The sequence below is a fragment of the Gossypium raimondii genome, chromosome 9 (assembly GCF_025698545.1).
Source record: "Gossypium raimondii isolate GPD5lz chromosome 9, ASM2569854v1, whole genome shotgun sequence".
In the NCBI taxonomy this organism is placed as follows: domain Eukaryota; kingdom Viridiplantae; phylum Streptophyta; class Magnoliopsida; order Malvales; family Malvaceae; genus Gossypium; species Gossypium raimondii.
Genome location: NC_068573.1, coordinates 2955870 through 2967441, shown reverse-complemented (window position 1 = coordinate 2967441; position 11572 = coordinate 2955870). Strand labels below are relative to the sequence as shown.

At 32.1% G+C, this 11572-nt stretch overlaps 1 protein-coding gene across 1 annotated transcript; it reads left to right on the top strand.

The window, feature by feature from the left end:
- The first annotated feature begins 9969 nt into the window (after nt 1-9969).
- Nucleotides 9970-11353, top strand: LOC105797808 (ethylene-responsive transcription factor ERN1). The gene has a single exon (XM_012627722.2). The coding sequence runs from the start codon at nt 10118-10120 to the stop codon at nt 11222-11224; it is 1107 nt and encodes a 368-aa protein (XP_012483176.1). The 5' UTR covers nt 9970-10117; the 3' UTR covers nt 11225-11353.
- The last annotated feature ends 219 nt before the right edge of the window (nt 11354-11572 follow it).

Here is an 11572-nt window from a genome sequence, read left to right as displayed (position 1 = left end):
TATTTTAGTACAAGATGTTGATTACTAAGTTTATAACTCCCTTTCTCTATAATATTTCTCATCACTTTCACTTATTTCCCTTCACTAATATATCAAGAACATAAGACCTTATATAAGAAAACTCTACTATAACATCATTTCTATGATTTTTTCAATAATATCAAACTTAAAAATATATTGAAATCTTGATGTTCTTACCTTGTCCTATTAGTTTCAACCTTTAACTTGATTTTCTCTCTCCTCCAGCTTCTCTTTCTTGAATCTAACTTGATATTCTAGCTCCCCATAGTCTTCTTGTTATCTTTCTCTCTCGATGGATATGGAAATTCTTTTGATTTCTAGGTGAAAATGGTAAATTTTTTGTGGAAGGACAAAATTGTAAAGAAAGCAAAACTTTCTTTCTTTCTCTCTTCTTCTCACGTTGGATGCATGGGAAGATGATGATTTCTTTTCATATTTCCTCCCTTTTATATTAATCATTTAATAATAAAATAATACTAAAAATCTTAATAAAATATTAATTAAATAACATTTATCTAATTAATTAATTAAAAATATCACCAACATCATCATTACCTTCTAGAGTTCTCTCTCTCTCTAATTGATCATTTTGCCCTTCATAATCTTTTAAAATTTCATCCTTGAGTCATCACTTAATTTGGTAAAATTACGATTTAGTCCCTCAAAATTCTTCACCTTTTCAATTTGGTCCTAATTCATCCATTTCCCTTAGTTTCTAGATTATTCCACCCTTAAAATATTTGCACTATTGGTCCTTCAACTTTTCATATTTACACTTTGCCCCCTCAAATTTTGAGTATTTACTATTGGTCAACAAAACTTTTCTCACTTTTGCGATTTAATCCTTTCTTGAATTAATATATCATAATATACTTCCCAATGTTGCCATAACTCAAAATTTCCCTTTTTGTCACTTTATTTCCCTATTTTACTATATCAAGGATACCTAATTTCTTACTGTAGTAGTTTTTGGGGTATTTGAGTAGTAATTTTCGGGATATTACAAAAGTCATTTTCAATTTAAGGCTTAAAAAAATTGACATAAGATCAAATTTGACATTCATTTTACTTTGAAAACATGGTCACTAAATTTGGCATAAAACCAATTAATCATAATCAATCAACCATTAAATTTACCTTTCTCTTCTCCCCTTTTTTGTTATATAAAAATAATTAAATAAAGCTTAAGAAGAAAAGAAGGTGGTTAGTTTAAAGATAGATATTAAAAATAAGGATCAAATGAATTAAAATACTAAGTAAACATTAAGGTGAAATCACATAGAATTTGCATTAGTGATGTTCTCATTGAAGTAATGCACCTTTTCCTACAAACATAGAGTTAATTTTTTGTTTTTGGTACCCGATTTCTTTTGGGCCCATAAGCATTAGTTCCCAAGATTCTAGTCCCTTTAGGTATCCATTTAGAAAGGGTATTCTTATCTTTAGTAGTTATGAGTCCTTTAGGGACACATACACTTTTAACAATTTTTCCTTTGTAAAAACTTGAAGAACCTCTATGTTTATAGAAATTAAATCCATTTTTAATACAGTTTTTTTTTATTTTCTCCCCTGTCAATCCCTTTTTTAAAAACTTTGTTAGAGTGAGTTTTTTCACTCTTAAGCAACTCAAGTTGCTTTTGATGATCATCGTGAACTTTAGAAAGTAAATTATGCAAGTCACAATTCTTTTCTCAAAATCATTTATAATAGCTTGCATATAATTTATCTTACTTTCAAGTTCATGCTTGATTTTGAAGAGTGAATTATTTTCATCTTTTAGTTTTGAAATAGTTTTCCTATATTTTGAAACCATTAGTTCAAACTTCAAGTCTAATTCATCATAGGCATCTTACAATTCAACAAAAGAATAAGAATTTGAAATAGATGAATTAGAAGTTACCTTAGAATCATTGGTGGCCATAAGGCGTAGGTTGGTTACTTTTTTATCTTCATCATCGGATGAATCCTCATCACTCCAAGTAGAAACATTGGCCTTGTTATTTTGTTTGCTAGACCCCTTCTTCTTACATTGAAGACAATCAAACTTAATGTGTCCCAATTTCTTGCACTCATAGCAAATAATGGGATCTTTCTCCTTAGTAGATTCAAGCTTCAATTCCTTCATCTTCTAGAATCTTCTTCCTTTATCGGACTTCATGAGCCTCGTGAATTTGATACAAACATCTCCATCTCTTTGTCTTTGTCCACCTCTTCACTTGATTCACTATTTTCATTTGTGGTGGATTTTAAAGCAATGCCAACCTTCTTCTTCATAATATTTTCTTCTCCAACCTCTTCATTGAGTCTCATCTTATGTGTAAGAAAAGAACCGATGAGCTCATTTAATGTCAAAGTTTCTAAATTCTTTGCTCCTTCAATTGCGGTCACCTTGGCTTCCCATGATTTATGTAAGCTTCGAAGCGTCTTCTTTACCACCTCTTCATTTGGATAAATCTTCCCATAAAAATTCAATCAATTTATGATGATTGTAAATCGATCGAACATCTCCTTAATATCCTCTCCGGGCTTCATTTTGAAAGTTTTGTAGTTGAGTGTAAGGATTCCAAGTTTAGACTTTTTCACTTGGCTAGTGCCTTCACGGGTGACTTCAAGCTTATCTCATATCTCATTAGCGTTTGAACAAGACGAAACTCTACTATACTTATTTGGACAAAGTGCACAAAATAGAATGTGCATTACCTTAGCACTGAGTTGAATGCTTCTTCTATCTTCCTCATTACATTCCTTATTACTTTTTCGAACTAAAAGCTCTCCTTCTTATTTAGATGGAATTGAAGGACCATCCATAATAATGTCTCAAACGACAAGATTATTTTCTTGGATAAACAACATCATCCTAGCTTTCCAATAGGAATAGTTAAGACTATTGAAGTAAGGAGGTTTGAAGAAGGTTGAGATGCATAAAAGAAAATTGACCCTGAAGTAGATGTCATTGTTGTAGAATGAGTTGATCATTTGAGCTTCTTCAAGGATGTAAGCCCCAAAATTTGAATTTTATATTTGTTAAATTTTGTCATAATTAAGTATCTGCTTCAGTGGTTAAGGGCCTTGAATGTGTGTTTGAGGTCATGGGTTCAAATGTCACTTTTGGGAAAAATTCAGTTATTTTTGTCCCTATCCATGTCTCTGTTTATTTGACTTCAATGTTATGTTCGCTCAACTTGTGATAGAATGAGCATGTTGGTTCAGTAGTAAGGTGTTAACTTCCCCTTTGGTTTTGTACTCGGATCCCTGCGTGAGCTAATTAGCAATATTTTTGCTTCTTTAATGTGTCACCCATATAGTGGTTGTGGTTGGGTCAAATTCTGTCTTTATTTAATCTAATAAAATATCAGGAAGTTGGGTTGGTTTTAGTTTTTATTATTTATTATTTTATTCCCTTTTTTTTTGAAAAAAAATCCCAACAAAATCTCCCCACTTTTCCCCTTTCTAGTTTCATATTTTTGTTCTTCTTGCTATTCATATTCAACTTCTTGTGATCTTTGGGGGTTTTATTTTCTTTTTCCTTTTCTTTGTTTCTTTTGTCTTTATTGCTTGGGAAGGTCCTACTATTTTGATTTTGGTATTCTATTACTAATTACTTATTGTATAACTTCATTCAACGCTATCGAATTTCTATTGTTCTTCCGGTAAGTATAGTTGTTCGTTATTTTGGAGATTATTATTTGGGAAATTTTTGGTGTTTGACAATTGTGGTTTATTGACTCAATGATGTGGGGGTTTTGTTAAGCGATAATATTATAGCATCCAATCTACCTCCGACATTTTATGCTTCATTAAAGCTACTATTTTTCAAGGGGTAAGTGAACAAATCTGACACAAAAGACTGGGATAGTCAAGTGTGCAAGTCAAATTTGGTTAAGAATGAGGCCAAGGTTGTAGATGAATTGCTTGAGCAAGGTCAACTTGAAATAAAGCATCTTGGGACTGCCAAGCTAAAAAAAATGATGAATTATTGGTATTTGTAGCATGGAGGCCAATGAGGAGTGTTGAAAAGTGGCCAACGCTGTGATGATTTTGTTGAAGAGCTTGAAGCTTGTATGCATGTTACAGTTCGTATGCTTACTGCAATAGCAAGTTCCTTATTTAATTACATTGCAATTATATTTGGTTGAAAATGAACAAGCTTGATGACAACTTGATGTGTTTAGGTAGTTGAATGACTTGTTTAGTTGGATTTTCTAAGTGTAGAATCAATGTTTCACAACTTACTAGGCTGATTAGTGGTAGTAGTTGTGTTTGGTAGAAAAGATTGTCTATAAAAGTTATGTATTGCTATGATAATGGTAATGAAAATTAGTTTTTCATTCATTGTTGCATGTTTTTGAGAAAGTAAAATGTTTCATGCATCTTGTTGCTTTGTTCTTTGTCCTGTTTTCTACTCTTGCTGTTGATAAAACACCGACATAAATGCATTGGCCGGTAAATATTCAGACATATATAAGTTTGTGTTAGGGATAAATCCGATTTAAGCAACGAACAAGTAAAATAACGAAGAAACGTAAAAGATTGAACACAAATATTTTACGTGGAAAAACCCCTCTAAAGAGGATAAAAACAACGGGCAAAAATAATCTCACTAAAATGAAAAAAACGAAAAGTACAAAATATGGAGATAAAACTAAACCTCGAAACCTGAAATAAGAACCATTAAAATGTAAACACAGAATTCTCTGAAAGCTTGTAAAAGCTAATACTTAAATGTGTAATGAGTTATCTTTATAGAGTGAAAAAAGGGTCTATTTATAAGATAAATTTGTAGGTCAAATAATATTAAAATAACCTACACTAATCAGAGTTTAAATGGGAAATTAACATTAAAATAACCTACACTAATCAGAGTTTAAGTGGGAAACTAAAAACAAAGTTTAACCGTGAGAAGAAAAGCCAAAAAACATGAGGCATAACTCCACAAATCTCCACCTTGAATCATATTCCACAACGCCTTCTTTGCCAAAGCCCGCCACAGGCTTATCTCAAACTATACAGGATACTGAGTCGAAGTTGTGCTTAGAAGCTGGAAGACTTCTAGTCTTCAACTTGTGCATTGCCAAATCAAAACTGACCCGAGTCTGGTTTCCACGAATGTAGTGTCTTATCTTTTCAAAACCTGCACCGAAAAGAGAACTTCTCTTATATGAAACAATCATACATTTCTCTCTCTTATGACCAAGTTATCTCCGCTTCAAACGAATCAACTTCGACTCCTTAAAAAACGATGGACATCCTATTTCATCAGTCACTATTGATCCTTCAAGAACATAAAGATTGCCAATCTTTTTACCTTTCATCAAAACGAGAGCCCCACGGGTACTTTAATGTCGTTTGACTCGATATTAATTTTACAACCTTTTAATTCCAAAATTCCCAATGAGATGAGATTTTTCTTTAAGTCAGGCACATGCCTAACATCTGACAGTGCCCTAATTGTCCTATCATGCATCCTGATCTAAACAGTACTAATATCAGTTACCTTACCAGGTAAACCATTCCCAATGCGCACAACTCCATCTTCAACTGAACTATATGTAGAGAACTAGTCCTTGTTAGGACACATGTGGAAAGAACACTCCGAATCCAAGATCCACTCGGATGTAAGCTCGGAGCTTTCACTTTTTTACATCAACAAGAAATCATCACCCTTGTCATTGGCCAAATTAACATCAGTTAAATCTTCCTCGTTGCTCTCAACAGCCCTTTTATTTCGCAGTTTGTAATAATCTGCCTTGACATGACCTAACTTCTTATAATAGCGACATCTCTTGTCTCGCTTCCTTGATGCTACCAAAACTGAGGTTTGCCTATCTGACTTGCCATCTGAACCAAACTCATTGTCGAGTTTTTCTTTGCTCAATAGATGACCCTTCACATCCTCGAATGAGAGATTATCTCTGCCATAAATCAGGGTCTCCCTGAAAGACTTGTATGAAGAGGGTAAAGTTCACAATAATAGCCTAGTTTGATCTTCATCATCCATCTAAACCTCAACGTTCTTTAAATCATTCAAAAGAGTAATAAATTGACTGATGTGATCTCTAAGGTGCTCACCTTTGTTCATGCGGAACATGTACAATCATTGTTTCAACACTAATAGGTTAGCCAGAGCTTAGTTGCGTAGAGGGTTTCTAACCTTTGCCATAAGGTGAATATCGTTTTCTCCATCAAAACCTCATGCTAACACATTATTTGTTAGACATAATTGAATCGTGGATAGAGCCTTTTTATCTAACCTATCTCATTTTGATTTATCCATGTTTGTAGGCTTCTACTCTATAAAGGCTTTCTCGAGATCTCTCTGAATCAGAATTGTCATTATCCGAACTTGCAACTGATTAAAATTTGTGATGCCATAGAACTTATTAATATCAAACCATGTTGCTTCCATTTTTGAATAGGTTGATTGCGGAAATCGAACTAGCTCTTGATACCAATTTGTTGGGGATAAACCTGGTTTAAGAAACAAACAAGTAAAATAACGAAAAAAATTGAAAAGATCGAACCCAAATATTTTACATGGAAAATCCCCTCCGAAGAGGATAAAAAACCATGAGCAAAGATAATTTCACTAAAACGGCAAAAACGAAGAACCCTCAAAACGAAAACACAAAAATCTCTGAAACTTGTAAAAGCTAATATCTAAATGTGTAATGGGTTATCTTTCTAGGGTGAAAAGGGGTCTATTTATAGGCTAAATTTGTAAGTCAAATAATATTAAAATAACCTACACTAATTAGAGTTTAAGTAAAAAATTAAAAACAGAATTTAACTGAAAGAAAAAAAATAAAAAAAATACGAGACATAACCCTACAGTTTAAGTTATTGATTCATGATTGCACATTTCTCAAGACTTTGTTTCATAACTTGTCTTTTTTCTTGGATGGAAAAGAGAGCTAATAAGACAGCTTATTCCCATGTAAGGCATCCTTATTATATGCTAACTTTACTGAATGAAATTCACCATTAGATTTTCTTTTACATATTTTTAATTTGGATGTTATTATATTGTTAACTAGTAAAATAAGAAAACTTAGAACTAAGTGTATGGGATAAACCGGATAAGTTTTTATTCTCTTTTTTCCTTGGCTTTTATCTTGTTTTGCCTTTGATTTATATGAATGCTATTATGAGATTTCCTTTAAAAGAAAATAAAAGTCAACATTTAAAATAAATGCTACTTATATATTTAAAATATTATGATTTAGCTGATTGAGTCTTAGTTTAATTGACATGGATATTGTTCTCAATGTAAGAGAATATAAGTTCGAAAGTGCGCTTAAAGCACATTATCTTCCTATTTATGGATTGGAGAGAGACTATAGATTTAGACATTAGACTCAATTATTTGAATAATATAAAATTAAAAATATTTTATAATGTTTTGTACTATCCCATCTAATATATTCATATTTTCAAAGAACAAAAGCAAAAAGAACTGTAAGCTTAGCTTTGGATTTCATTAAAAGGATTTGCCTACAAAATTCATATTAAATTCCTAAATAAATGAAAATAAAAATTGAATATATTTGTATGAAATAGATATTCAACCTCAAATCCAAAATCCTAGAGGAAACAACTTTGTAATCATCGTTATGTTTGACCTAATATATGACAATAGCAAAAGTGTGATTGGCTTACTTGCCTTGTAGCAAGGGTTATTTATCCAAGGTAATACTCTTGGCCTTTAATGGCAAGGCCCTACTCAAATGGGACACCAGATTTTTTATTTTTTAAAATTATTAATTTTTTTATAATTATAAATATTTTCATCCTGATGATATTAATTTTGTTCGGGCTGAAAATAAATTTAAATAAAACTGAAGTTAGTTCGAATACCTAAAAGAAAATTAGTATATCATAACGTGTTTAAAATAATTAAATATTTTTTTATATTTTTATATCATATTTAAGTTACTTATTTGTCGTGTCATTATTTGATTTCACACTATAAATAATATATAAATTCAATTACCTCACAAGTGGTGAAATGGTTGTGTAGTGTGGTACGAGAGCTTAAGTTTAATCGTTGATACATTTATTCTTTTCCCTCAATTATAAAAAAATTACAACTATTTTTTTAATGAGTGTAGTACTTGGACCCTTAGTCACCTGTTTAAGAATCGGAATATTCGTTTTAATTCGATACCTCCCTTGACATTTGGGAGGGACAAAGAATTAGGCCTACTTAAAATATTGATCGAGTTTGAGCTCTAATATTTAAGGTTCGAGACTGACCCAATTTTTCTTTTAAAATAATGTAGTATATTATTTTATTTTTATATATTATGTAATTCTTTATATCACATAGAAATTAAATTCACAACAATATATACAATACTATAATGTAAACATAAAAAGTATATATTAAGTTGTCTATGTGATTTTACTAATATGAGTAAGCTTAAAATGGACTTGTGTCATTTATAAAATACAAGAAGTTTTTGACAAAATTTGAGGCTTATGTTTCGGGATTAGTCAAACTTAAAAATTATAAAATGTATTAATATCATATATATATATATATATATACTGAATTTAAATTTGATTCGATCCTTCAACACCTTGCTCTTTTATAGATAAATCAAATCACATGAAATTGAATATATATTATTTGTTAAAGTATTTGCATTGAATACATATTACTTGTTAATTGAATTGGTATCACAAATTAATTAATAAAATAATAAAAATTATTAAAAAATTATTTTTTAAATAATTTATATAAACTCATTATAAATTAAATTACTAAAAAAATACGACACCAAATAAAGAAGTCTCAACAAAGGGATTTTTTTTAAGGAAAAAAAATCTCAAATTAAAAATAAATAAATATGTCCTTAGTGGAGACATATGAGAAACAGAGGGAGCAAATCGGCAGAGGCTAGAAGGGACAGAAGAGAAACAAAGGGGAAGCGGATGGGAGGGTAAAACGGGGAGGGTAAACTTAAGCGGCGCCTAATCTAGGCAAAAGGAACGGATTACAAATCGGTAGATTTCACCGATTAAGTCAGTAATGGATTACAATGGTATTAGCAATACCATGAACCAAACATAGGAATAAGGGGGGATTAGGTGGGGCCACCGATTAGCCAATACACCCAACCAAACATGCTCTAATGGTTTGATAACCAATAAAATGTTTTATTGCAAGTGAAAATGATGCCTTTTTTGGGCATTGTTTTAGATATCACTTTCACATTGAGTTGTTTTTAATGTGGTTTTCAAAGACAGACAAGAAAAAGGGTACAAATGAGTCTTTTTCAAGACAGTGATGAATTCTATGTTTCACAGTTAAAAGCCATTACATTGTTTGATAAAGAAAGGTAAATATCTAATCATATATCCAGTAATTCTTTTACTGTAAACCAATTAAATATAATTTTAGCTCAATGTCAAGACGGAAGAAAAAAATCATTTGAATTTTGATTTATGGATTCGTAATTATTTTATGAAAAAAATTGAATTGTAGAGGAAAAGGGGAAAGAGAGTTTTTGAAGAAAAAAAACCCATATAGTATTGATTTTAACACTTCAGTGATTTAAATGAAAATTTTTAATGATTAAATGACCCAAATAAAAACTAACCCATAATTTAGTGACTAATGATGTCAATTACCCAATTCTTTACTATAAACCAACTAAATATATATAACTATCCTATAAAAAACCCTTAAAAGAAGATGCAAAACTGGTCTACTTGTGTTTTTTCACATTAAAAAATGAGTATATTATTGAAAACAAAGCTTAGAACAAACCAAATGGAAGCAAAGATCCTGTGTGACTTGGTCAGGGAAAAAATAGCCTCAAATGAAACAAAACACGTTAACTTATTTATTTTATTCATGATCATCAATGGAAGTGCTACAAATCATCCATTTGTGTTGGATTTATGAAGCTTAAATATTATGTATATATATGTATGTATATTATTAAGACCTTGTCAAACCTCTCCTTTCCTTTGACAGTATCTAATATTTCCATTTTGCTTTCCATATAAATACAGAGCTCAAAAAGACTCAAAGCATCAAATTCCATCCGCCATAGCTGAAACAGAAGAAAGCTTCAAAAAGATAAAAGCCATGGGTAGGAAGAGAAAGGTGGTTACAGATATGGCAACAGAAGATGAAACAATGGGTTGGGATGAAATGGTGAAACAAGCCGCCGCAGCAACCGCCGGTCTCAGCGGTATTAGGAGGGCGAGGAAGCGATTCGTTGGTGTAAGGCAAAGGCCATCGGGTCGATGGGTGGCGGAGATTAAGGACACGATACAGAAAATAAGGGTTTGGTTGGGCACTTTTGATACGGCTGAAGAAGCCGCGAGGGCTTACGATGAAGCCGCGTGCTTGCTTCGTGGTGCTAATACGAGAACAAATTTCTGGCCTTGTTCTTCATCATCAATGAATTCAACTCCAGCTCTTTCTTCAAAGATTAGTAATCGTCTTCTTCAAAGGATTCAAGCTAAGAATAATTCGTGTTTTCCATTGCCAACTCCTTCACCACCGCCTGTTAGTGTCTCTGTCAACGCCTGTGTTAGCCAGCAGCCATTGTTGCAGGAGGTCGAGGATGATAATAACCATGGTTTCCTTGATGTCCTTGAGGATTTTTCGATGTCGAATGATGAACTTTTCAATGCAACGAGTGTGGAATCGTGTTTGACTGATAACGAAGACTGTTCCAAGAGAGAATTGGATTGGAGTTCCCCCTCTAATGATGATGATTTGGGGGATGAAGGGACATTGGATTTCCAGTTCGTGGATGAGATTGGATTTGGGCCATCTTATTCCTGTTCACCATTTCAGTTGGCTGAAGAGCTTGAAGCACCAACAATGATGGCCGAGATTCTAGCAGATGAACACTCGATGATATCATATGAAAGAAAATTCTCAGCTTCACTCTATGCATTCAATGGGATCCCAGAGCTTTTGAAGCGAAAGCTTGGTTCAGAAGCTGCCATGGCGGAACGAAGATCAGAACAGTTGTCGGCACTTCGAAATGCATGCAAAAATAACAACAAAAGGGAGAAGCAAGATGATTTGGGAACAAAACAAGAGGAAAGCCCACAAAGTTCATTTGATTCATCGAGTTCAATGGATATGGTGGAGCCATCTTCAAGTGGGAATCATGATGGTGAATCACTTTGGAGCTCACTTGATCTTCCACCCATTATCGCTTTGTTAACCAGCTGATATGGGATTTTCATTTCATAACTTGTAGTATTCATTAATCTATATTCCATCAAATGCTGATCTTTATATGTTTACATTTTCTATTATAGAACAAAACACATGTATGAGAAATCTTTGCAATTTAAGAGTTCTGGAGTTTAAAGAAAAGGAAATTTTCCCACTCCCATAAGATCACCTAATAGATTCATTAATCTATATTCCATCACATTTTGATTTAATTCATTTTGCTAATACACCCTTTCAATGGTGCTTCTAAAATTTGAGCCTCATATCAAGATATAAATGTCATAAATTTTATGTAAAAAAATGCATAAAATTTTAAGATTAAATAAAACTAATTTAAAAGTA

Excerpts from the sequence above, each read along its gene's own strand:
- LOC105797808 (XM_012627722.2), top strand. The coding sequence starts at position 10,118 with ATGGGTAGGAAGAGAAAGGTGGTTACAGATATGGCAACAGAAGATGAA.